The sequence below is a fragment of the Orbicella franksi genome, chromosome 12 (genome assembly GCF_964199315.1).
Source record: "Orbicella franksi chromosome 12, jaOrbFran1.1, whole genome shotgun sequence".
In the NCBI taxonomy this organism is placed as follows: domain Eukaryota; kingdom Metazoa; phylum Cnidaria; class Anthozoa; order Scleractinia; family Merulinidae; genus Orbicella; species Orbicella franksi.
The window spans coordinates 5,224,337-5,252,286 of record NC_138156.1 but is presented as its reverse complement, the minus strand read 5'-3'; the positions used below and the strand labels follow the sequence as shown (position 1 = coordinate 5,252,286).

Below are 27,950 nucleotides of genomic sequence, written 5' to 3'. Positions count from 1 at the left end.
AATATATCGAAATTGGTCTATTGTCGAGTGAGATTTGTACTTGGGTATCATCGCCTGCTCCTCGAAGATCACAGTTTCCCTCGAGTTTCTCTGTCAGAAACTGTTCGCTTGTCCAGCAGGTTAAAGACCTCTGGTGGCAAATAGAGGTTATTGGAATGACTGATGCATAATGTTTAGTTGCTGATGCTTTGTCGTTATAGACCTGATGTAGAGATCACGTCGTTGATAGAGGACATTTGGAAGAATAATCGTTCGAGCGAGATTTTGAAGGACGTACCCTGGACGTACATAGGGACACGGAGTGGCGTCTTCCGCTCTTACCCAGGCCACCGCTCTCGAAGGAACTTCGATCCAACCAAGTAAGAATCACTCAAGAGTTGAATGCATGTCTTTGCTATTCTTACATCTTTTGTTGGTTTGCTTTTACTGTAAGACGTTTTTAAGAGTAGCTTGTCCATTTAGATTGAATTACCGAAACTACGGCACCAACTATATCGCAGCGTTCGTTTTGCAAACGGTGACATAAAACGAAAGCGAAGTATTTGTTCATTTGCACTGATTAATAGCTAAAGGTTTCCAAAGTGTAACCAGGTTGCAAGAAGGAACATTAGAGCGCCCTGGTGTAACTGAACCTTTTGTAGGTGAGGTTACATTAAATGTACAGAAATCCTGACTCACTTGAAAACACCACAAACCATTGGTCATCTGACTGTCCGCGATTTGCGGTTACCAGCTAAAAAGTGGATCTAGATATCTGTATGAAAGTGCCAAAAACGTGTAGAATGGAAACCGTAGAGCACATCATCTCGACATTTTAATACTTTGTTGTTGTTGTTGTTGTTGTTGTTGTTGTTGTTTAATTTTTTCCTTTCAGGCGTCCGTGGTATCATCGTGCTCTTGTGAACCCAGCTAAAGCAGCAGTGTCGAACGCATACATGGATGCCAATGGAATTGGAAAAGTGATCACCATTTCAGAAGCTGTTTTCCAGGCTCTTCCTAAAGTCACGTCCAATATCAGTTGTGGAAGCCTGGAAAATCTTCTGGGAGGATGCCCTTGTACTAGGTATGGCGCGTATAAAAGTTTAATACCTTACTGTTCTGCATAACATGGTCTCGCCTAGTCACAGTACAGATATGTTACACTGTGTCACATAATCGCCATGTTACTTAGTGACACATCATGTCATTGCGTCACTTCACGTCATACTGTGTGTCACGATGTGTCATGTTCGACACTGCGTGTAACTTCGTCACACAGTCGCCCAGAGTGTCACGCATTGTGTTACGTTGTGTCATTAGTGCATTTGAAGTTATTCAAAGACGCAATCGTCTTCGGGTCTTCAAAAGAATTTAAACCGTATTGTTAACTTTCCCAACCGACTTACTCGGGAAGCGACTTAAACTGGAAACAAAAATAAATTTACTAAGCGGGTAAGATGTTATTTTCTCGCGAAAGAAGAATATATAAGTGCCTCCGTTGTGACTACTAGCATCTGAATTGAGTTCTTTTCCTCTCTCTTTCGTCTTACTATTTCAGGCACGCTCAGTGTATTTCAGGCAAATGTCGTGTATACGCTGGAAATCGTTCCTTGTGTGCTGGGGATCGCGTGGAGGCAGTTACAGCTCTAGATATCTTGTACAATGACTTCCATCATCGGGTATACGGGCTTCTCAATAGCTCAGGGGAAGCGAAATCCTGTGGAATGAATTACACGTGCCCTGATGGCGAACATCTGTGTCAAACAAGGTATTGCTATTTCTCGATTAAAAGAAAAAAAGGCTTTTCTGAATTACCAAAAAACAGTTTTCAATACATTACAGGAACCCGTTAGGAAGTGGGAATCACTGGTAACGATGGCCAGGATAGAAAATGAGTGACAATATGAACAAACATGAAACATGATGCTACTCGGGTTTCTTGCAAACGAGATGTTGCCTTATATATTTAGTTTAAGTCATACAAGTGTCCCTTACCCTTGTGTTTTTTCACGAAAATTTTATACCGACTTATCAGTAGAAAATCTGGAACAGTTTGCACTAACTTTGATTTTCCTTTCAGATGCTACTTAGTGGACAATTTGGCCAATTTGGTCACAGACCCAGACTTCCTCAGCGTTAGCACTACAGACGCGCGGGAATATGAACGAGTGAGCCTGGAACGAAAAGAGGGCGACATAATGAAACTGTTGATCACGAAGCATAAGTTCTTTGTTCCGAATCAACGGGTTGATTTCCAGGGAATATGCAGTGTGTCTCCCTATGCACCGAAAGTAAGTTGATAATCAACACTTATCAGAACGGTCGAGGAGTTGATAACGAGACCACCGACAAATCCAGCGGGTGGTATTATGAAGAACATGAACCAGATTTCAAGATACTCTTTGAGGTTACAAAGCTTTAAACTATTCGTGGCAGCTGTATTTATGTCGTTTAGGTTCCGCTGGATACATTTCAGCATATCACGCCGTTGTGCTAGGTTCATGTTTAACTTTGACTAGGGAATTTGATGACTTCACGTTGCTCTGTTGCACAGGAAATAGTTAAGACACGTTGTTACATATCAAAACATTTTACGTACTTTTAAAGCCATTATGGTCTTTAAACCGTTTTGTTTTCCTTTAAGTTGATAATCAACACTTATCAGAACGGTCGAGGAGTTGATAACGAGACCAGCGACAAATCCAGCGGGTGGTATTATGAAGAACATGAACCAGATCTCAAGATACTCTTTGAAGTTACAAAGCTATAAACCCTTCGTGGCAACTGTATTTATGTCGTTAAGGTTCCGCTGGGTACATTTCAGCATTTTGCACCGTTGTGCTTGGTTCATGTTCAACTTTGACCAGGGAATTTGATAACTTCACGTTGCTCTTTTTCGCAGGAAATAGTTAAGACACGTTGCTACTTGTAGAAAAACATTTTACGCGCTCTTAATGGTCTCTAAACCTTTTATTTTCCTTCTTTTCGCGCCCTCGAACTTCGCCGCTCGATCGTTCTTCTTTTGCTTCACATTTGTGTAATCGCGTTTCACTCTAGCAAAAGAAAGAGACTTGTCGCAGTCTAGTTTAGCGAGGTTCTCGTTGCCTTGATTGCCATGATTTCCTAACTTTGAAGCTTTTTTCGACGACAGTGATAGATGTAAGTGGTTGGGGTCACGCACAGCAGTTTTCAATCGTTGTGTTGTGTGACGAGCCGTACATTGTTCTTGTAGGTGACACTAGAAGGTATCGTGAAGACCCCGGAGCAGGAAGATGATTACTACAAGAACAGAGGACCAATCCCGCCGTTTAGGAACGAGTATGGCTGCATTCAAGACGTTGTGGGGTACACTTCGGACGATTCGGTCCTTGGTAAGATTTATGTAATTCTGTGGGCATGCTAAGCAGACAAATGATCGACAAGCGACCTTTTCCACACCTTTGATAATAAATGATCACCGAGGATCTGCTAGGACGACCTGACAAAATACTGGAAAGGAGTGACCTGCGTTGGACGGGTACCCTATCCAACGGGGGGAGGGGGGAGTAGAAGTAGTTCTTGGTAGTCCTTAGTAGATTCAAAGCGTCTAGGCATCAAAAATGGTTTGTGTCAACCAAACTTAAAAAAGCGATTGACAAACCGTGTGGAAATATTTGTGAACAATTTCTAAACTGCCATAGCGTACTTTTATACTATGCTTATGCAAGGTGATCTGTGTAGACGAAAAGCAAGTGTGTGACTATTGATGCCGAAATGAAAGATCTGGTGCATTTCCTTTAAGTGTTGCTGTTTGGTTTTCAGTATTGTGTGAAATCAAACTTGATAATCTGTGTAAGTGTTGAATTAAGATGATCTCAATCCTTCCTTTAAGGGCCCGATGGCATCATTGCTGACTCAGTGGATGGACCTTGTCGATCCGGGAACTTCTTTCTCTCAGCTCTCCCCAAGACCAATCTCTATCTGCTGGTGATAGAGAACTGGAATGAGTACCGACAGTCGTATTTCTACAACTTCAACTGCCACATCAGTAACAGAGTCTTCGACGCAGGCGCATTCCGCATCGTGAACGGCACATGCGCGCACATTGACACCCAAACAAGTCTCAAGAAGAAAGAGAAGTGTCCTGCTCTGAAAAACGTGCATATAAAGTGTAGTTACAATATAGCTACTGCTTTAACAATACCCAATCTTCTACAGCTCTTGGTGGCTACCTTAATTGTCATTTCGAAATGGAGATGATTTTTGTCAAGCTGAATTTATCGTTTTTTTCTGTGAAAAATTAGTCTATTTTTGATTTTCAAATCTATGTTCAAATGAACGTTCAATATTGAGTTGACTGCTGGCTTTTTATTATGCGTTTAGTATGTGAATTGTTCCCAAAAGGGCTTAAATACATTTGTGTGCATTAAAAAAATATATATAACTTGTTTAGGAATACCAACCCAAAATTACATTTGACATGTCTAGTCAATTTCCTATGGTTTTACTGCAAATTAGTCCAGGAGATGCCATAGTGTTATAGTGCACAAACCGATTTACATGTAGAAATTATTGGTTGATCATTCTAGAAAGGGGTGAGGGTTGCTTTCTAAGTCAGTAAGTTTTAAAGGAGTAATGCGGCATTAAGCCATTGAAATACATGTCAAGTGACTGCAAAATCAAATTCACTTTAGCCTGCACTTCATCACAACACAACCCTTGGTTCGACAATTTTCGAGGTATTTAGTAAGTACAGTTTACTTTTGGCCAAGGTAAATCCATCTTAGTGTGTGTGATATTCCCGTGCCTCCATCGTGTCATAGAACCTTGGAGTTATATATATTTTTCTTTTTTTTTTTTTCTCTGTAATTTCTTTGCAACTCCACATTGGCCAGCGTCGTGTCCGTTTGTTGTCATCTGTTGGTCTATTGCACAACGTAGCTACCTTCACCACTTTTTAATGTATTGATCAATTTAGCAACTATTTTGATGCACTCAGCATTGCTGTACACGCAAAGTAGCAATGCTGGCGATCAAATGTATGATAAACCTTTAGAGAATTGAACTTGAGACATTTCTTACAAGATGAAGACTGGCAACAACAAGCCAAGCAACAAAGCCTGATTTGGGTTTTGACCAAATTTGGTATTGTTAGAACCCAGGTTCCTCTCATCTTGGCACTGTTCTTGCTATGCGAGAGTCATGTAGGCTTCTTATCTTGTTCAAAGAAGATAGGGCTCTCTACCATCAAACAAGGACACATTAAAAGAATGAATCAGTGAAAATCAAGACCTTAAGCAACGGTTAACAATCGACTGTTGTGATGGATTTTGAACGTATATTTATGCAGAGTTAATATAATTTGTTACTTAATTTCAATTGAGATTCAGTCAGAGGTTTTGTATGCGCTATAATGTATTCCAATTTATAAACTATCTGCAATCGAGCAATTTTGTACATCGCAATCATGACAATAAATGTATAGAATCGAAGAACAAATTTTAATGCTTTTAGCTGTCGTAACGAGATTTATTCATTAAAACGCGGCTGCAACCGGTCTTTGCCTCTTGGTTAAGTGTCGAAAAGACCTGGGTACAGCAAAGTAACTAACAGATAAAAGACAAACGTAATTTATGAATTTATGAACTAATTTATAGTTAAAAGTATACGTGACACGTGAATTTCGTTCAATAGACCATTTTACAGTTGTCTGCTCAGTGACCTGGCCTTTGTATGGCAGCGGGGGCTAGAGTTGACCTTGTTTTGATACAGACCTCACTGCTTTTGTCATGGAAATGCACCTAGTTAGCATCAGAACAACTTGTTTTACACAGCAAAAGCAGTGAGGTCTGTATCAAAACAAGGTCAAGTCTAGCCTCGCTGCCATACAAAGGCCAGGTCACTGAGCAGACAACTGTTAAATGGTGTATTAAATTCTTGCTTGAAACGGAATCTTGACTTCCCAGCCCCACCCCACAACCCTCTGTCCTGGTGATATCAAGAGATCCAGGCATATTTTCCCCAGTGGCGTAACTTTTTGTTTTCGCCCATATGTACTCTCCCATATCTCACAATTCTCTCACTTACTCCGAGAATGTTCAACAAGGCTATAACAAACGCTCAAAAAGTTTGATGTAAAACGTCAAACCGTCTTAAGGCAGTTCATTCGGTGAGAGAATATAACTGGCAATGTCACAAACAGTTCGCTCATGGAATTCCTTGTAAGTTCATGTTATGTTGTCAATGATGTGGAGACTCGTGTGGGAGAAACCGCATGTGTCCACGCCATAATGCTTTCAGAGCAATGTTCATACTACTTTAGTGAAGAAAGAGTACACTTCAGTTTATAAAGATTTAACTATTTTATTACATGCTAACGCAACATCCATAACAGAGAAGAAACAATGCCTCAAGATTATCGATTCTTGAATTGCCAAAAAGTTCTGACTACGTAAAAAACAATTTCGTTGTTTCCCACTGTCTTGGCTCACGTACAGAAATTTAAAAGGTCAAAAAAAAGTTGGGGAATATCATAGTTTAGTCCGGGTAACTTCTTTGTGAGTCGGATGAAGTACATACTTACTTTCCTGAAATCATTTTTCCCGGGTACTCACTTATTTGACGATAAAAACAAACGACGTTTTGACCCCTCTGAGGTCATTTTCAAGTTAAAAGAAAGTGATTGAAATAAGCGTATATGTGTAAATTTAAAACATGCGATAGTTAAAAGCGAAAATTATTGAATATTAATTAACAAAACTGAGGACACATATTTAAATGTTTAACTATGCCCTTCATCTCAAAAGGACCATACAATAATCTTCACCAGTTCAAGGGTTACGTTATTTGCCAAATGTAAATCCTTCGCATCGGAGACCCAGGGGCAGTTAGTGGGGACGGGGAAAAGTCTAAACGGGCGAGAAAAAAATTTCGGGCGAAGAATTCTCGACTTTTCTTTGCCCGAATTTTTTTCTCGCCGTTTAGACTTTGCCCCGCTCCCTCTAACTGCCCCTGGGTCTCCGGGGATAAATCCTTCACTACATTTCGTCTCTTGTTGTAGCCCTCTTTTTTTGTATGTCCAACCATTTTGTAACAGTTTTTGTCACGAATAGAATAAACATGGAAAATCTATGACGAAATTAGAAAAACTAAACTAAACTTGGGTATATTCACTAAGACTATCCAACACAGCTCTCTCGATGAGCGAGTAAGTACGTTTATGTTTATCCTTTCGTAATTTCTTGGATACGAGTTTCTTGAATAAGCTCAGGTGAGATCTTCTACCACGCTTAGCTAAGCTTTTGAACTTCGCTGAGAACGTTCACCTTTAGGTGGTATCGGACTGAATCTCTTGCCCTAAAAACAAAACACACAATCTTAGTCATGGTTATAAAGAAACATTCGGAGTCTTTCAGATGTATCTAAGTAATAGCTGGTAAGAAACGTTTGTAGAATTCCTGTGAATACAATATCAACACCTTTCAAATACAATCAAATTTTTGTTCCACATCCGGGACGCTCAAATTTGCAGGCTATGGAAAATCGAACTGAATCTAGACAACAGCAAGATGGAAAGTTCGATCTCTACTTTCAAATCCGTACTTTCAAATTTTTACTAGGAAAAGGTGACCTAGGGCTTAATAAATAACTAGATCCTTTGTTTAAATATAAGGCATGCAGCGTTTATTGTCAGATGCATCGCTTCCCTCAGCGAATGTGAATGAAACACTTTATACTTAAGAATACTTACGATTCACTTCTTTTGATCAAATTCTAGAGTGACATCATCTCCAATAAGTACAAAAGGCGCCCAGTATTTCACATCGCTGTACATTTCTGATTCTCTGAGGCTTTTCACGGCCAGGTTCAGGGCCTCGCTTGCACTTCGTTCTTCCACAAGATGATGGTAGAAACTTCTCATAAACTCCAGGGTGGCCTCGTCATCGATCGCCCAGAGTGAGACCAGAACAGAACGAGCACCAGCACCCATAAAAGCACGTGCAATACCGACCACTCCCTCTGCTTTGATCTCTCCTCGACCACTGTGACCACAACTCAGTACTACCAGTTTTGCTCGAAGTTGGACACTCAAGACATCTGCCATTGTTAAAACGTAATCATCGTTGGTGATTTCAGCTACTGTTTCGGGATCTGGGGTCAAAGCAATTTCACCATTTTCCATGCGACAATGTGCTGCAATGTGAACCAAGCCAACTGAACCCAGTCGTTTCATAACCTCAGCCTTGGTGGCCTCTTCTCCAGTAAGAGGTTGTACATTAAGAATTTCTCCAATCATTTCAACTTCCTGTTCTGAAAATTCAATCCGCCCTAAGACTTGCCTTCCCTGGCTGTCGGTAATTTCTTCTAGAAACGGATCTCCAAGAAGTAACGCACCACTCCTACAGTGTTATTCGTCAGGAAATTCAGCAATCATTTTCAAACTGGTCAGCGAGGGAATCAGTCGGATTCGAAACGATTCACAGAGATACGTGGAATCAGAGTCCTTGAAAGCGGCATAAGGAGCTAGCCACAGTGGACCATCTGGGACTATGACTAGTTCACTTCCTTGGACGAGATCTGCAACTGGCTTAATCATGATGTTATACAATGTGGTCAAAGAACCAGCTTGCGCAAGAGAAGGCTGTGACTGCTTTCTTCTCCGATCCTTTGAACGATATAATCTACTCTTACTGTATCTATCGAACGGTTTTCACACCGCACGCCAACACGAAACACCCATTTCTTTGTAGGCAACTTGTATCAGAGACCGATAAAAGGCCCCTGAATCATCCAGTGAAGAACAACCGTCAAGTTCTTCTTTTGCAAAGTCGACTTGTCCTCCTTTTCTCAGTACCCAGATGTTAACTGTGCCTCTGTCAACTGCCATGAAAACAGTGCATGATGGGCCGAACTCCTCCAAGTAATTTTCATCTCGTCCACACGGTCGTGTTGACGGACATTTTTGAACACCATATCTGGATTCCACTAGATCAGTCAAAGCTTGAGCTCGTCCATCCTCAGCAACAATCAAAGCTTCTTGAATCTTATCTTGTTTTAACAGCACTCTACACAAACCAGTCAAGGAAACATTGCACTCATTTCGTAAAGACATTTTCTGAAGACGATCTGTTAACTGGTTAAATATTGTCACGCTAGATTGGTAACGTTTCAGACTTTTAGGTAAAAAGCCAAGTGACTCAAAGCAATAACCCAGCCCATAAAAGGCCTGTGCTTCATCACCCTTTTCTCCCTCCTCTTTGACGAGACGAAGATGGAGTGTATGGTAGTCTGTGGCCTTTTTGAAATCACCGAGAGCGGCATAAACAGCGCCAAGATTTCCAAGTGCCCTTCCTTCTTCAGCCTTGTCTCCCACCCTTATGGCGATCGCAAGATGTAAGTTGTGAAAGTCTATGGCTCTTTTGAATTCAGAGAATTGGTAATAAGCTTTGCCAAGATTACCGTAGGAGTCTCCTTCAGTCTTTTTTCCCACTTCTTTGGCAAAACTGAGCTGAAGGTAGTAGAAGTCAATGGCTCTTCTGAAGTCACATAGTTATAATATACGTTACCGAGATTTCCATAAGCACGTCCCTCGGCAGTTTTGTCTTTCACTTTTTGGGCAATACTGAGCTGTTTCTCGTGGCATTCCAAGGCTTTCCTGTAATCGCCCAGAACGGCGCATACATTGGCCAAACTGTCGTATATACGATGAAGCAGAAATTATGCTTGCATATTTTCCTGGGTCTTATTTTCCAGTCCTCGGATTACTTTTACTTTTTGGTTACAATAGTCTATGGCTGTTTCGAGATCACCGGACACGAAAAAAGCTAACCCAAGGCCGCCGTATGCCACATCTTCCATCGAGTTGTCCCCCGTTTCTTTGATATCAGCACGATATCGGTTTTAGCACTGTATGGCCTTCTTATAATTGCCTCGAGATAAACCATAGCAAGGCCACCATATCCAGATCCTTCAACACCCTTGCTTCCTGCCGTTCGTGTAGTTCTGATCAACCAGTTACAGAACTTTACGGCTACATCACCACCTACGAATACCTAGAAGAGAAGGTTTTCTCAGTAAGAAGCTAAAGAATCTTCCCCTCATAAAGAATTACGAGTCCATTGGCGAAGGATCAGTAGAGCTAGTACCGAATTGAAAACGCCACAACGACTGTAATTTATTCTTCAAGCTCCAAAAATACTGAAAGTCGTGTCAAAGATCCATTTAGTCAGTTGAAGCTTTGAGCTATGCCAACTTAAAGCTATCAACAAAGTCAAGTTCAGTATAGGGCGAGGCCGAAGTTTGAGATTTTACCGGGAAGACCGAACTTTCGAGGTTAATAAGTTGTTTTTATTATTACATGACGTTTTGCTTTGGAATCAGAGCGCGCGAGCCAGTCATAGCAGCTACAAACATAGGCCATATAATAACACTGTACCCTTTGACGGCTTTCCTTCTTTACTTTAGAACAAATTAAATACTTCACAACAAATAGCAGTTAATAATGAAACCTCTGACAATTTCAACAAAAAGTGGAAAGACTTTATTTGAGTTTTTCTTTCATTTTACTTACTTAGTTAAGTTATTGATTAACTTAATTAATTCTTAATTTAGTAATTGTTTCTTTTTTTTTTTTTGCAACGCACCTACTCAAAATCTTGTACTTTGTAATAGTTTGAAATTCTTTTTTTTTTATTTGTATTTTTTGTAACACACATCATTACCTTCTGTATTATCTTTTTTATCTCCTTTAATTGGCCTATTGTAGTTCATGTTGTATTAATAATAATGATAATAATAAAATGAAATAAAAAAAATAACACTGTTTATCAGGTGATGCTACAATATTGATATCACACAAATGGCCAGTCATTGGTGAACCAATAATGGCAATCTTTATGTTATAATAGGTTACCATAGCAACAGTACAACCTGAAAAAGCACTCCTGCTGACTGGGTGAGCTCGGTGACGCCCTTTTTCAACTTTTGCAAAGTTAAAAAATTCTGTCCAGAGGGTTTTATAGATCTTTTACTTTTTTCGAAAAATTAAGGTGACTCTGAACCCCCTACAGAGAAATTAGACAAGGTGTTTAAAAATTGTTTGTAGGTATTAGAAGCTGATCATTTTAGACAGAATAATTGGGAACATAGGCGTGTACCAAAATAATAATAAAAAAGGTTTAATTAATTTGACGTTGTAATGTACCGGACAATCTTCCTGGTATAAGAGATTTTGAATTTTTGGTCAGTCAAATTCCTGTCTCCCGGGCAAAAGTCGGTGGTCAAATGCCCCTACCCGAAACACTAGTAGAACAGAAGTTACGTGGTTTAGAAATATATAATTTCAACGTACGTCAAAATAGGAAATTAAAGCAAAGCGATAATTTACTCTCAAACGCAAGGCGAATTTTTTCCAGGCTCTTTTCCTCCGGCCTGGAACTCACGAACGAACTCAACGTCGTCAACTATCACGCGATAGAAATCTCGAGCTCATAATCTTATTGTTTAACATGTTCTTTTTTATGGTGTCAATCATAAAACATAAGCACGAAAAACTGGGAAGGGTCATGCATTTTATTATCTCAGAGACTTTAGTGTCAATTGTTTTCTTTCTGAGCTTAGAATTTACAGCAAGTAATCAATTGTTTTGTTTTATCACATGCAAACGTTTGGATATCCATTTCTGTCCCTTATGTGTATCGGTTTATGATTCGCCAGCTAAAAAACGTGCAAACAAAAATCTGCGCGAAATCTTGGGCGTACTCCTCAGTGATTGGCTTGAGTTTCTAATCCATATTCATGCAATCTTTTTCATGTGCTTCAAACCAAACAGGTCGGGGATGTGTGAGGGGCGGTTTGTACTCTTGAAGAAAGAAGATGCTTGTAGGAAGAGGCACTTGACGCAAGACTGATCAAGTCTTCCTGCTGTCAAAAGCAAAGGTGAGCATTTCGTTTGGGAGTTATTGCCTAAATTTTGTTCCAAAAGCTACGAGAGTACCGGCGAAGCGAAGTTATCGAACACGAGCGCTTTCCGCTCGGTTGGAGCGTATCTTTAACTTGAAATTCTACTGTCTTGTCTGTAACGCAGCAACCGTAGTGGATTGCTTGAGATTTGTTTTGGAACTTTTGCTTTACCGTGTTAAATTAAAAAAAAAATTAAACTTTGACTCGCGACATGCTTTTGAATAAGCATTCCAATGAGTGGAAGACTCGAGATTAAAAGCTGTATAAGCCTGGAACTTTACGATTAACCATGATTAAGTGATCGATATATTGTTAAAAAAAACGTTAGGTTTCGCTGATCAAGTAATTACATATTTCTATTTTCAGAAGGACTTGTGAGGAGAAGAGAAAAAGAGAAGAGGACAAACTGGAATCATTGAATTAGGAGGGAAACTACAAAGATAAGACCTGAAATTATAAAATAGTTCATTAAGTAAAAATGGTGGCTTATAAAATATCTTAAAATCTGAACAAAATTCTCTCTTGGGATTTTATCAGATCGCATTTATTGATTGTCTTGAACGAACCGAAGATAAAATTCAGCCATCATTTCTAGGAAAATGGTACTGATTGTTTTGCAGACCTCACGACGGACGCAAATTTTCGGGAATCAGTCGTGTGTTAAAATTCCAATTATTTCATGTAGTATATTTAGGAGAAAAATCGTTAGATCGCTTTGATTTAAATTGGTGGGTTATTCAAACATTGGCTTGCTACAAAAGTAAAGACGAGCTTTCTAATTTATGTCGCGAATATTGGGCAAGTCCGCACACGAAATATTTTGAAAGTCGCAACAATCAGTACCATAAGTTACAACTTCAGTTGATGTCGTAGTGTTGTTATATCTTGAAGGTGGCACTGTAAGACAAACGAGCTAGGATGCCGAATAAGCTAAGTAAGGCAACGAAATGTGTTGACATTTTCGTTTTCTCTGTCAAACAACGCATCGCATCTATCTATGATTGTTTAAGAAGCCCAATTTTTTATATACTTGAGCGAAAAACAATTTGAGCTACAAATCTGAGGGAATTTCGCTTTTTCTGTCAAGCAATGAATCTATCAATGATTGTCTTGGAAACCCAAATTGTTTTTCTTAATTTAATTAAAAGAAAAAACAACTTAAGCAACAAACTGTTCTGATATTTTCGTCTTCCCCGTCAAACAATACATCTATCTTTGATTGTGTTAAAACCTGAATTGCTCTTTTGAAATCTAATTAAAAGAAAAAGCAATTTAAGAAACAAAATATTTTGAAATTTTCGTTTTCTCTGTCAAGCAATGCACCAAAATCTGATTGTGTTAAAAGCCAAAATTGTTTTTTGTTTTTGTTTTTTTTAAATTTAATTAAGAGAAGGAAACAATTGCTTTTTCACGTAAAACGCAAAAGAATTTATTTATTTGGTATGCACTGGACAATTTCCAGAAGAAAACTACAAAATTTTGTTTAGCAAACAGCAAATCACATACGAGTGCCGCCACCTTAAAAAAGATTAACAACTGTGTTTCATCAACTGAAGTTCAGATGGCAAGGGAACACCAGCAATTCAATACAAAATTCAAAACATCATGTATGTGTTTTAGATAGTTCGTACAGCAATCGTTAGATAACCAGATATTTTGTTCTTTTTGGTGGATCGAAAGCGTTACGAAACCTTATCTAGCTGTGTTCTCTTGCCGTTTAATAAGCTAGCTTGCAGATAAAACCCTGTTGCCTGGTTACGATGATACCAATCGACAACCGGCCGCGTGATATGAACAGGACTTTCAGTTATACAGACCACATAATCAAGAACTTTTTCAATTTGATTTCATAAACCCACGAGACAAAATTCAATAACCTGCGAGACTCTAACTGTATGGCAAAATCGATCAAATAAACAGAATCAATTGTCTGGTTTTATCAGAAAAAAGATGTTGTTTTCCGCTAAATTTACATAGTTAAGAAAAAACATTAATTTTTGTCAAAATCGATCCAAAGTTACGAAATTTGTGCTTAATTGAATTAAATTGTCTGCGACTGTTTCATGGGTTTTGTAAAATCACTGACTTTTATTCGTGCTAACATTAACGAAAACAAAATTTCACCGTTTCTTTTGGAAAAAAATATCGCTGATTAGAAATTAAACAAGGAAATAAATAAACAAACAAACAAACTACGCAATTATTGTTGAATACCACTGATTGTCTGGTTTTGAAGAAAAGTTTCCACTAAAATTTCTGATTTTTTTAGAGCCAATTCTACATGGATGGAGTTTTCCGTGTCAAAATCTTGTTAACTGTCAAACAAAGCCGGCAAAAAACTATTGGAAAGAAAACGAGGAAATCGTGGTTTTCTTGACAAACATTATTCGGCGCTGTATTTTGTAGGCTCGAACAATTCCTGATGATGGATGGAAGAATGAATTGTGAATCGACAGTCCTATTTCACCAAACAATTAAATTTGAAACATTGATTACAATCGCGTGACTCTGAAAAATGTTACATGTTTTCGAATTTCTACGTATATTGTACACAAATTTCTATAGCAATTAAGAGCAAAGTTTTCACGAGAGATTTTAATACCAAAAGATTCTCGATCAAAAAAGTATTTTCATTGTCTTAATTGTGGTCTGTATAACCTTCATTGCTACTTGTAAGCATTGACAAGCGATAGGTCGTGTTCAAGGGTGGGTTAGGCTAAAATAAAGACCTTGAACCAGGCATTGGGTTTTATAATTTAGTAGAAAAGACCTTTTCCTGTTTCCACTCAATGTAACACAGAGTGTTTTGGAAAACAATAAATAACTTCGAGTTGATTTGAAAGTTCGATTAAAATAAAAATATTTCAAGTCTGTTAAAACATTTTCCCAGTATTTTACAAACGTGGAGCAAAGCAAATGGAATTGTCATACTTCTGAGCCCTTGTGGCGACTGAAATACGAATTTGCTCATATCCTCGCTACAGATTACCAAGAAATATGAAATTATATTTGGAAAACAAATGAATAACTTCGAGTTGCTATCAGAGTTAGATTGAAATAAAACTGTTTCAGCTCTGTTAAAATATTGTCGCAAATTTTTAAAACATGGAGCGAAGGAATTGAATTATGCTTCTTTTTCGCCCTTGTGGCGCCAAAATATTTGAATTCGCTCTTGTTGTCGTCGCTTAAGCTTGCGAAAAATTGGATATAGCATTTTAATTGTAAATACGATTTAATTGTTCCAGTGTTCAGAAATCACGTAAGCCAGGTTTTTTGAAATTTAGTTTTTCATTACGTTTTCGAGTTAAATTTTACCTGTGTTACAAACGAGAAGTGGCAACTCAAAAGGTCTTAACTTTACAGTGCATGTTAACACCATCTTGTGCAAAAAGTTTTAAAACTTGGTTTCGGATATATTTGGTTGAAATTTCTCGGGATAGAAGGAGTGAAAAATACGCTTTTCGGCTGAAAACTTTCGCGAAACGGTTGTTTGAAGATTTGTTTGCCATAATATTTTTGCACGAGGTGGTGTTTACATTTTTTTTGGCGGGAAAATTTCAAGGGAAGCCATTATTAATACTTTGTCAAAAATGTTGTCAGGGGAAACGCTGTGCAAATGTTTTCAAATTTTCCCGCCAAAAGTCTTAGTATATATAGGGAACATTTTTTCTTGACACCTTTTTATTGATTTAATCGAATTCTAATTTAAGAATATTAAGATGAGCAAAAGTAATTAACGGACAAAATACTTGTTATTTATTGAATTTACTTCAAGAGATAATAAAAATTACAATGAAAGCTAATACAACTTGTTGCGTTTATTGACTTAGTTTTAATTACAGTAAAGAGAGTAGATAACAAACAAGTGAATACAATTTTATTGACAAAAAATAAAAAAGTATATTAGACTGACGAAACCAACTACTTAGGAAAATATTTTTAAAAAATTGGCGCATGCGTATTTTAGGCGCCGGTATTTTTTCTAAGTTTTTTGGCGGGAAAAATAAAAATTTTTTAACAGAGGTTACTTACAACAACTAAAGAGAAAAAAATTTTTAAAAACGGCGCATGCGTATTTTGAGCGCCCGTATTTTTTCTAAGTCTTTTGGCGGGAAAATTAAACACGGTTAAACCGATGTTAACAAGGAAATAACTTTTACGAAAAAAAAAATTGACATGACATCGTGAAAGAAAATGTATCTTGCTACTTATTTATCTAACATCTTGGAATGGAAAAGTGTTTTTGACTTGCGTCAGTAATTACTGCGTTGAAATAATCCTGCTTGAACTAGACGAAAATCCGAAGTTCGAGCTGCGATCTTGGGTCACTAATTTACTTTCCACCACCTCTCCTAAAACTTGTTTATGGTCGTGCTTGATTCCGACTCGAGGCAGCGACGGGAAATAATTTCTCAGCAATCTGCAAAAAAATTAAAAGAGACAAATAAATACGCTACTCAACAACCATAATATTCAAATCTTTAAACGTTAAATGTTTACATGTTTGTTGTTACATGTACTTCGCCGCTTTTTCGCCGCTGTTTAGGCGCGTTAACTCTGAAATGCGACAAGCTGTTTTGTACTACCGAGCGATACAGCTATGATATAGATATAATAATCAAAACCTTGTTTATCTTCTTAGCAATACCTTTAAGTTTTAAGTTTACAGAGCTTCGCCGCTCTTGAAATGACCGGTTTCCATATTATCATAAGCGGTGGCAATAACATCCGAAGAAAGCCCGTAAATCTTTAAAGACGATTTTAAATTATCCCCGAGACTTGAGCGTATTATTCCAAACCCGACAGATACTGGCCGTTTCTTCAAATGTTTCTGGGAAGTTTTCGCTTTGAAATTAATACACCAAGCTAGCAAAATAATTTAGCGTAAAGTGTAAATATAATATTCCTTTGACTAGTAATTGCATCTTGTGACGGTTATAATTCACTTGTCACTGAAACGAACGGGAAACTTGACCTGAGAAATTGTAACTATAGTTTTAATGCTAGCAGAGGACTTAAAATTTGCATTGGTGTAGAAGGTAGGAGGAGCCAAGTCCCTTTCATACTCTTTTCTCAAACTCATTAATAATTCATCGAGTTTGAATAAAGGAAATCATGACCGTGACTGCGTTTGGATATCTGATCTTACTTAGCATAGATTTTCACGATTTTATTTCTCCGTTTTCTCCATAGTTTTCGCTTCGATCGAGAAGATATATCAAACACTCAAGACAGTGTTTGACCACATTTCCAAACACCTCGAAGTTCGTCAAAAATACTCCGCTGCGCGTCCTATTTTCAACTCTCTCCTCGGTGTTTGAAATGTTGTCAAACACGAACTTTTGTGTTTGATATATTACTTAAATGTCGTTGTAAAGTTTCCAACGACCAATATGAAGAAATATTAGCGGCCGCCAGTGATAACATGGAAACTGGCCACCTGGTAAAGATTGGCTGGACTCTGGACTCTGGACTCTGGACTCTGGACTCTGGACTAGACCATCGACTAATTCTTATTCAACTACTCAACGAAGTAAATAATTAACTTTAGTTAAAAGTTGGCAATAAACTTGATCAACTGTTTATATGCCATGCAATACACCACTGGAAGCAATTTTGAACACTCAGCATGGCAAATGAGATCACGAAAACTCCACAAAGTGCTTTTAGACCTATAAAACTCATTCCAGTTTACTTGAAAACACCACCTACAAACCCATGGTGCAGACATGGGCACTGACAAAAATGGCAGTCACCTTTGCTAATACCTTCGTGGTTAAGGATGAAACAAAAATCTTACACCAAAAAGAATTTAAACCACTAGTTTGGAAACGCTTTATAGAAGACATATCTTCCTTCTGGACAATAAACAGACAAGAGATAATGAGCGAGTAACCAAACCCCCTCCGACCCACACAGAAATTTCTGAAATAGAAACGATTTTTCGGAAACAGAAACGGTCTTTCTACAGGTGAAAGATTCATAAAACAGATTAGTTCTCGATGAACGCCCACTTCCAAGCCTATTAAAACCATTCGATAAACACACTTTACTTAGAGCCACCCACCAGGGGTGAAAAAACCTTCATTCAGAGGAGAGTCGCTACGACCTCTCAGAACAAACTTTTCTACAACACAATTGAAGAGAAAACGTTCGAAATATCAACCCTCGCCTCCACGAGCGAGGCTAACAAGAGAAGCCTATGCAAAGGACCCCTTCACCTGTGCTGTTTGAAGACAGAAAGATAGATACTGTAGCTCTCCAACAAAGAAATCTTCCTTTTCATTAGCTCACCTAATTTACAAAGAGATCCTGTTAAAGTCGCTGTTTCAATGATATTCATGTAATTGTTCTTCAATGTATTGTCCCAGCCAAAAATGAATTTTAATTGAAATCGAAAACAAACTAGAGTGAAAGCCAACCACAAGCAAACCATTGTTCTTACTACCACATTCATGTCATTGTTGTTTACTACATTTATGAATTTTCCCAAAGAGAAATTTAAAATGCCAGAAAACAAAACAGATTGTTAAAAATGAAAGATATGAAAATATTCATGCCTCAAATCTTTAAATTTGGTGCCAAAACTGGGTTGCCTGCGTGTGGTAAGTAGCTTTCCAATGTCACAAGGTAGGACAATAGCCAGTCAAACTTACAATATTCCAACAAAATATCTTGTTCCTCGATAGATTTAACCTAAAATTATCAAAAGTATTAGAAGTGGCCAAAACTACTGTTCAATGTATTTTTGTGGAGGCCACTGTATGCCAGGAAGTTTTCCAAAGTTTGAGATTGCTAATAAACATGACCAAAAAATTCTTTGAACCTTGTAAGAATTTGTAACTTAAGCATGTGTATCACAATTTTAAAAATGGGGTAATATTGATCAGCCAAAGTATAACTGCTGGAAAGAGCTGGAAACTGTCGCCAGCCACCTTATGCTAATTATCATTCTTCATGAAGTAACTGAGTAAAAATTAGTCTATGGTCCAGTCCAGAGTCTGATATGGGTAAATGACAATGAAAGCCTTTTCACAAGTCAAGTCAAGTGAAAAATTCAGTTCAATGATTACAGTTTTGTTTTAATCATTTTTACTATAATTTAATTAAAGCTCTTCCATTTTGCTGTAAATGCCCTTGTAACCAACAAGATGATATTAATGAACCAAGTTTGAACAGAAAACATTTTTCAATGTTCCATGAAAAACACTTGTACGGCAACTGAAAAGACTTTCATTCAAAGATCAAGTTATCTTGCAATATCAAATACACCCCTAACCTTTTTTCCTCGATTTTCAGACTCCAGAGATGACCAGACTGTGGCCCTACACCATTTCAATCTCATTGACTATCCATGTATAACCAAGCTAGTGTATAGTTCCTCACATGCACTACTTTCCACAGCCAATGGGAGATCTACCCATACTCCTTGGGGGAGGCATGAAGCATATCTGCAACAACAAAACAAAGCAATCTTAGTTTCACAAAGTGATGTATTTTTATAGTCACTGTGGTGTTTCTAAGACAGAGGGGGAGAGATTTTGTAATCTGGCTCGGTGGACCATTGCGTATTTCTTTCCAGGTCTTATAAAATGTACATCTGATTGATAGCTTTCCTATATTTTAATTTATGTCACTAAGGTAAATAGCTGGTTCCATGTTTTCCAAATTGACTCAAGTTTGAGCCTAAAGTTCGTTTTAAAGTGGTACTACGATCATATTTTTACCCCTTGATTTTTTAGGTGTATCACATAGAACTCCACGAAAGAATAAAAACACCGTTTGCTGTTTGCAAATATCTGCATTACTTTCGGAGATATTTGAGTTTGAAAAATGTGTAAAATATGCAATGAGATGACTGATGACGCCATACACTCAACCCAATATTATATCAAGTATATAAATAGAGTTATCTCGGTCAATTTGCAGCAGAAACCATTGAAAATTGGTAGGCTAATAGTTCTTCAGGAAACACACCTACGGCTATAAAAAAATTCTTTTCCCATGGTAACTTGCTATTTTCCAGTCCCCACCCACTTGATTTCAATATGTCAGTGATTTTTAGCTTGAAAAACATTAAATGAGGCCACGAACTCGAGCATCAAGGACATAATTCGTGGATGGAGGAATTTTCCATTTCTTCCCACATTCTTGTTCATCCTTTTCTTCATAGCTAGAAGGATCTGATGCAGTGCCAAGTTCCGATCCCTGTACCTCCTACTCCCATTTTCCTGAAGAGTTTGGCTTGCTCATGATCAATCTTTCTGCAAACATGCAGCCGCAACTCATCTTCCAGATTGCTCTACTATAAATGTGGCTGGTTTGTCAGATTGCAGCTCTTTACTGGCCCAATTAAACAAGTCTTTTGAGCCTCCAGGATCGTCTTCAGCCATCATTGGGCATACCATGGCCCTGTTTGTGTCTTGCCATTATGCACATCATTGCAATGTATGTCCAGGCTCTCACCATGCAACTTCATGTACCACTCGGCCCTTCAAGGATGGCAGTGCTGATTCCAAACATTGTGACCATTCCCCAAGGACCTCTGGGTCACCTTCACAGGTGTTTGACTTTAATAGGTCTTTGGCAGCTCTTACCCCACAAATTCGCCGCCATGCCTCGTTTCCTTTTTGCTCTCTTAGGCATGTTTGTCAAGTCTCAATTGTTTTCAGCATTTATATTGCAACTTTTGGGTCCCGTTAGTTAATTTTTCTTTTTTGGGGTGTCCCGTCTTTCATTCAGTGTTGGTGGTTTCACCACGCATTTGCATGTTGCTGAATTCAATTGGGACTTGGCCGCGAACCCAAATCAACAGGCAGCACAATATTATGTTCTCCGGGGCCTTCAGTATCATGATGGTTTTCATCTGGGATTCCGCCCTGCTCGCAGATTACGGGTAGCCAAAAGAATAAGGTGATTGATGATTATCTGGCAAACGAGGTTTCATGATATAGGGTTGCAGGCCCCACCTGATTGCTTGCCTTGCCCAATTTAAAAATAAGCAGTTTTGGTGTAATCCCCCAAAAGGTCAACCTGGCAAATGGCACTTCATCATGGATTTGTCATCTCGTTGGGGCTCAAGTGTAAATGATGACCAATCCTGACTATTTTCCATGAACTATATCAAGGTCAACCAGACCTTGCATGGTTGCCAAGCATGGGCCTGTTGCTATGATGGCAAAGTTCTATGTGGAGGACATGCATTGTAATCTTGCAGTTCATCTGGAGGATCCGTATCTTTTAGGGATGGAGTGGCATGGCCAGTTCTTCTTCGACTTGGCCATCCCCTTTGGTCTCTGCTCTGTACTTTACATTTTTAATTCCGTGGCAGATATGGTGGAATGGATCATTTTGAATAGGTACGATGTTGCACACCTAGTGCATTACCTTGATGACTTTCTCCTAGTGGATCCCGCTGACTCTGATCAATGTGCCACAAATTTAAAGATTTTGCCACTTGCTTGGCTTTCCCTTTCACCCTAACAAATCCATTGTCCCATCTTCTCATTTGGTGGCATCAAGGATGTGCTGGAGCAGTCTGCTGCCTTCTGACCAAAAAGCTGACTTCTGTTGCTAATGGTGCACTGGGTTTTGGGGTCTACTTCAATACTGAGTGACTCAGTGGTGCATGGGTGCCCTACAGTTGCATCAATCCATCGCCAGTAAGGAACTTTTCACCCTAGTGGTAGCTTTGCACCAGTAGGGTTCCCAGTGGTGTCAACATCATGTACTTTTCTGGTCAGATAATGAGACAGTTGCACACATCTTGATCTCCAGGACATCTTAGTTCCCATGTATTGTGCAGTTTCTGTATCATTTACTTTCTGCAGCTGTTTGCTTTAATTTTACTTTCAGTGTGTGGCATATTCCTGGTATCCATAACAACATTACTAATGCTCTTTTCCGATTTTATTGGCAGGAATTGAAGCGGTTGGCCCTTGGCATACAACTGCTCCTGGTTCCAGCTTTGGGAGCTCTTGATCCCTCTGTATTAGAGGCCCAGTGTCATGATTTCTTGGTGCAAGGACTGACTTCATTGACGGGCAGCTTATATGTGTCAGGCCTGAAGATGTTTTACAACCTCTGCATACAACTCGATACGATTCATCAATCTGGATCACCCTACCCTACGGATGAGTGGACATTCAACCATGAGGGTTTATCTGTCGGCAGTTTGCTTCTTGCATATCAAACAGGGCTTTCCTGATCCTCTTATTTGTTGCTTGAGGTTGCAATCGGTGCTTAGAAGAATTAAAAGAACTCATGGTAATGCCTCTTTGTTATGCTTACCAGTTATAGAAGACATCGTGGTGGCAATTTTTGTGCATTGGACTTGCGCCTTCCAGAACACTGTATGAGCAGCATGTAATTTAGGGTTTTTGTAGTTTTCTTTGCTCTGCCAACATTACCGTCCCGAATCTTGCTAGTTTTTCACCTGCTATCAACCTGGGTGTGGCCAGCATTGTAGCTGATTTGGACACATCCCCTTCACGTCTATGGACCAGGGTAAAGGATTCTAAAACAGATCCGTTCCATAAATGCTGCTCCTTACACATAGCAAAGGGCAAGTACCCTCTGTGTACAATCTCTTCTCTGCTGGCTTATTAGACGCTGAAGGTAGATGATCTAGGCCCTTTGTTCCTGCTTTGCAATGGGCGTCCATTATCCCGTGTTATATCATAATCACTGTGGGTGCACGACATCTTATCATCAATTGGCATACAAGGCAAGTTTTCCAGCCACAGGTTTCACATTGGAGCAGCAACAGTAGTTGTAAGGAATGGCATTGCGTGGCCTAATTGCTCAACCTAGCTGCTTTGTATTCAGTAATGGTTGAGTATCGTTATTCTGTCCTCCTAGGTGTTTCCATTCATGGTACGGAGGTTAGGTTTAACTGGGTCACCACGTTAGTGTGCTCTGCTAGAGAGTGGCTTGCTCATGCCATCTCAGAAACTTAGTTCTTGGACATGACTCAGTCTGTGTCAGTGCTGCCTGGATTGGTATAGCCCTGTGGTTCCTAGAACTGTCATTTGTCATGCTGGGCATTGACAATGTAGCCAGTTTTTAGTATTTTACAATCAAGTAAGTCCTGTAGAAACCATCATGTTGTTTCTTTGTCTTGGCATGTATCTGTCTTTGTTTATTGGGTTTCTGCTCCTTTTTGTCAGGGCATGGGATCTGGTGCTTGGAAGGTTTGGTGGGCCTTGGTTCCGCCTCCACCCCTCTTTGCGGAACATTGCCCTCCAAGCATCTAGGAGGGCAGGGTCTGGTGGTTGCCACTCACACTGAGTTGTCATGGATACCCTTTGTACTTAGCTTGGATTGCTTGTGGCTCCACTATCCTTTAAGGCACCATTCCCCAAGCTCATCTATTGTTGACGAGTTTAAATGTGGCTAAATGTAATTTACTAGGCTATGTTAAACACAAGACAATTTTGCTGGCCAGAAGTCTCCCAAAGAGGATTGGTGTGTGGGGTGGCCAGTGAGTTTGTGCCTGGGCTCTTTATAGTTTACAGTTTGGCTTCACATGTCAAGTCATTCTGCATGTTTTTGCTGCTGCACTGTTCTCCTAGAGCTTTTTGCCCAGGTCAGCACCCCTCCTCTTCTCGTGGAATGGATGTGGTAAGTATTTTTGTTCCACTGTTTGTTCAGTGTGATGGTGCCTGGTGGTTGCCGCTCACAGGGTTGTCACATGGATACCCTACACACTTGGTCCAGATTGCTCATGGCTTCCACCACCCTTTTAAGCACCATTCCCCAAGCTCATCTATTGTTGACGAGTATTAAACACTCACATCTAATCTTCAACACACTCTAGACTGCGAAGATTTTGTCAGTTCTCCCATGTGCAAGCCAATTCAAGACAGCCTTACTGGGCATCTAATTATCATTTCCTAATTAACAAAAGAATATTCCTTAAACAGAACTGAACACTTACCTGCAATTTTAAAATGTAACCATTTTCTCCTGTCCAGGTTAATTGAGATACTTGTTCCAGCTCTAATGCCATTGTGTGATCTTGCAGTCTGTTTAATCTATGTTTGCGGAAAAAATAAAGTTAAGAATTGATAATAAAGCCTTGCACCACCTGAAGATACATGTTATTGTAGTACCTGATAATTTCCCCTGTAATTTGAATTTGTCCTTTAGAAAAGGAAAGGGATAAGGAAGCAACCCTCACCCCCACCCCTGTCACCAAAAAAAAAAACCTTGACACTACTGGAGAAACACTGGTAAGACTTCATGGTTGTTATAACAGCTGCAGAGATAAACATGACCAACCAGTTTGTGAATCTTGAACAGGATTTTTGCAAAAGTGTGTGAGTTACATCTTAATTAAGGTTACTTCCCACCTTCAAGGGGACCAAAGTTGCTTTTTTTTTCTTTTATTTGACAAAATTTAAGTCAGTCATTTTATCTTAATTTTACAAAAGAAAAAGATTAAAAATCTCAAAAAAGCAGCCAAGTTATTTAAATAGAAAAAAGTCTTTTCAAATAAAGTTAATACCCAGGAAGGTGTCATAATCGCTAAATGGACAAAACCGCCAGGGGAAATTTTTGTGACAAACGCTCGTCTTGGAGCTTGAATTTCATGTTATTTGGTATTGTTTATATCACGCATTTGTTCTTTTGCCTTTGGCTACTTTGTTTGTTTCTTTCTCTTCAATGTGACAGCAAGATAGAAAACACGTTGCAATGCGATACTCCTCCTGGGAAATCCTGATCCATTGTCATTGATGCTGGGAGGTCCTGTTGTTCCACTGGCTTGCGGTTTCATAAGGTGAGATAATCTCCTGGCGTGGCGTGAGTTGTTTACAAATCTTTACGAGCTAAAATCTCGCATTTGATTTTGGGAGGAATACCTCCACTTTGAGCGAATTTAAAGGGTGTGAAGATTTGATGAATTTTTGTGAAATTCTGCCAGAACATTCCAGGGATAATGACAAACGAAAGGTATGTCAGGAAATTTTGATATTTAACATATTTTTCCCGAGGCCTCCATTAAAGCAACATGTCTTACATATTTTTAGCTACTCTAACTATAGATGCGGACATCTAGACAACCAATCAGAATACAGAAAAAGCTCGACATTTTTGTTGATTGATGCCTTGTAAATAAGACTGTGCAGCCAATTTGCTCGTGTGGTGGCATCCGCTAGCTGATAAATTCAATACAAAAACCCTCGGTCGCTTCACATCTTACAGCCCCTAAAACTTCCTAAAAGAAAAACTTGCTCAAATTGTATTCTTATCGTAAACTTCATTTATTAAGCTTTCTTCTGATATATAGTATAGAGTTTTATTGAAACTAGGCGGTGTACGATTTTTTTCCCGAAGGACACCCATGATGGAGGGAAGGAAGTAATGCAACTTTGCTGCTGTTAATTTGTAACTTACCACTGCAGCTATGCTGTCCCATAATAATGCAGAAGGCAATGGCAATGCAGTTTCATTGCTACTCCCCCTAGATGAAATGCTAGCATTTTACTCCATTGCAGGTTATTACTCTCCAGCATTCTGTAAGATATTAACCCCAATAATTGGGTTTCATTCATTTAATGTTCCTGGTTAAAGACAGGCACTGCGAGGTAAGTGTCTTGCCCAGGAACAAGACTCAGTGACCCCAGCCGTGGTTCAAACACAGACAACTTGATCTGGAGTCCAGCACACTAACCATTACACCACCATGCTTCCTACATGGCCATCTATATACTGACTTGAGAATATTTTTAATAACATTAGCTAACACTAACCTGTGGTTTATTCAGAAGCTCACAGCTATCCTCCTGCCTGTTCTCTATACTAATCATGAGAACTGGACATCATCTAATAAGCCTCTTACCCACGCTGAAGAATCGAAAAAAAAAAAATTGTGATGGTCACATAAGGTTGATGCATAGTTAAAATCATTTACAACATACAGTCATACATATACTGTAGATGAATTATTTCAATGGTACTACAATATTCATTATTTTTTACCTGTCATTGCAGGCCTGCAAAAGTTACTTACTTCAAAGTGATCCACTGAAAGCAGGCAAATTCAACAATTAAGAAGCTTGACGTCACTTCAGTGCAGCTGAATGCACACAAGTTCATGATTTCCCCATTTCACATAAAATTATGAGTTACAGGAGAAAAGCCCTCATTGCACACACCTACTGTACAGGCTCACAGTGCAGTTTTGAGAGAATTATCACGTACATGTACAGGTATCACTTGTGGGATCTGGATATAATTATATGTCATTTATTGCATTCACATTCGTACAATTACCAATAAAAACTGGAGAGGATCACTGAGAAAAGACTTATCATTATCAAGTCCTTAAAACAGATCTGATGTTGTGGTACCTGTTAGGTCTACATGTAAAACTGGGGTGTTGGGTTGAGAGTGGGCCTGTAGAGCACTCAGATACAAAATCCTAAATAGCCTAAATACAATCCACAGCTTAGCTAGTATAGTCTGTTCATGGTTGGCTTTTGATAATGTCAGATTATGGCAACACCCCTCATCCTTCATGTCTCACCCCCATTTTAGACAAGTCACCATTTACTAGCACATGTATGTATGGCTAGCATTCAATATTGGAAATGGCAACACCTCTCACCCCTCAACCCCATTTAAGACCTGCCAGATGCTGCCAAAATAGTACCCCCCAATATCTTACAAAGTTACTTCACAATTCTGAGTTTTAATTTCTATTATAGAACCCCGGGTAATTGAACCCTGTTCCTAAGACTAAATTATTTTTACATTGTCTGCTTTCCCAGTAAACTATACCCTATTCTAGACCAAAACTGCCTGATCTGTATACCCTATCCCAGACTAAACTGAGCTGCCTGAAAACCATACCCTTCACAATGGCACCTGCCCGGCAGCAACCCTTTTAATTTAAAGGCCAACGGAAAATATATCCTCAGTCTACAGAAGGGAAAATCATTGAAGAGAACTTAAAACTTAAAATGATGCACACATGAGTATGGGAATTTAGATATCCATTAACTGACCAAGGCAAGCAACTTTTAATTGCATAAAATTAAGCTTATCGTCATTATCAATAAGCGTATTATATTATACATAAGCTTATAAGCTTATGTATAATTAGCTTGTTTAACTTTCCCGCGTTTAACTTAATAACAGTTTAGAGCATAAGTAAGACGAAACAATCCATATGTAAAAGTAAATTCACCGTATTTTTGTTGAGAGCAACTCCATCAAAGCTTATTAAACAGTTGGTTGATTAGGCTTACCTCTTTGACAGAGAACACGATTTCAACTCTTTGACGACGCGTCCACCAAGTTCCTCTCGTTAATGCTTGCAGCACATGAACGTAGATAGCCTGGGCAGCATGAACGACGAATTTTTGAGGCTAACATCGTTGATTTGATTGATTTATTTCCCGTAGGAACTAGCAAACTAAGTTCAAATTTAGCTCCGTTCTCCGGTCTCTTTGCACGTGCTAAAAGTACGATAAACACATGAATAATTAATTGCATAATAACTAATATATTACAATGTATGCCAAAATATTTTAAAGGCTAAGTTTTTACGACCAGAATCCTTCGGTGTCTCCAAACGAACAAACAATCATATTTTAGCCAAAGCAACAGGATACTTTACATGGAATAAAAGTTGTTTGGAAGATTTTCTGAAGGTCGAAATTTGAATTGTCGAAAATTGAATTTCCAAACATTTTTGTTGAAAATAAACAGTTTCTTCCTCCCAGCCTTCGTGGTCAACCAAGCGATTTTGACAACGAACCAGTAGATTGTAAATAACAATTGTCAGTGGGTTGGAATGGCTGACTTTGGCACCCTGAATCCTCTATTTTATCTTGACCTTCCCAGGGGCCCATTAATGGGCTTCTGACCTTCTGACGTGGGTATCGTATCGGGGTGAGGGGGGGGGGGGGTGGGTGGGGGAGGCGGCGGTAGGTGGGGGTGGCCAGACACTAAGTTGTACTACCCCGTAGCCTGCAGAGCAGGCGAGATTTTTTCGAGTGAGCGCTCACATCGTAAAAAGTTTA

The 27,950-nt window shown here is 39.0% G+C and overlaps 1 protein-coding gene, 1 long non-coding RNA gene and 1 pseudogene across 3 annotated transcripts in view; 1 reads left to right on the top strand and 2 right to left on the bottom strand.

Annotated features, from left to right (window-relative positions):
* LOC145464056 (voltage-dependent calcium channel subunit alpha-2/delta-3-like) overlaps positions 1 to 4,613 on the top strand; it is a 30,200-nt gene extending 25,587 nt beyond the window's left edge. Inside the window, exons 11-16 of the mRNA XM_081447872.1 lie at positions 201 to 359; positions 875 to 1,063; positions 1,538 to 1,747; positions 2,060 to 2,270; positions 3,212 to 3,350; positions 3,851 to 4,613. Coding sequence (XP_081303998.1) covers positions 201 to 359; positions 875 to 1,063; positions 1,538 to 1,747; positions 2,060 to 2,270; positions 3,212 to 3,350; positions 3,851 to 4,218 — 1,276 coding nt within the window. The 3' untranslated portion in view covers positions 4,219 to 4,613. The remainder of the gene's footprint in view (positions 1 to 200; positions 360 to 874; positions 1,064 to 1,537; positions 1,748 to 2,059; positions 2,271 to 3,211; positions 3,351 to 3,850) is intronic.
* Positions 4,614 to 7,449: 2,836 nt separating this feature from the next.
* On the bottom strand, positions 7,450 to 9,505 carry LOC145463803 (tetratricopeptide repeat protein 28-like; annotated as a pseudogene).
* A 6,309-nt stretch (positions 9,506 to 15,814) lies between these two features.
* Positions 15,815 to 27,386, bottom strand: LOC145463470 (uncharacterized). Of its 2 annotated transcripts, XR_014041333.1 has the most exons (5): positions 27,174 to 27,386; positions 25,674 to 25,767; positions 23,852 to 23,954; positions 19,199 to 19,370; positions 15,815 to 16,339 (listed from the first exon to the last, which is right to left on the bottom strand). It is a non-coding gene; the product is annotated as an uncharacterized LOC145463470 (long non-coding RNA). The 2 variants fall into 2 exon arrangements; XR_014041334.1 differs by lacking the exon at positions 23,852 to 23,954 and having other exon boundaries at positions 25,668 to 25,767.
* Positions 27,387 to 27,950: the final 564 nt, after the last annotated feature.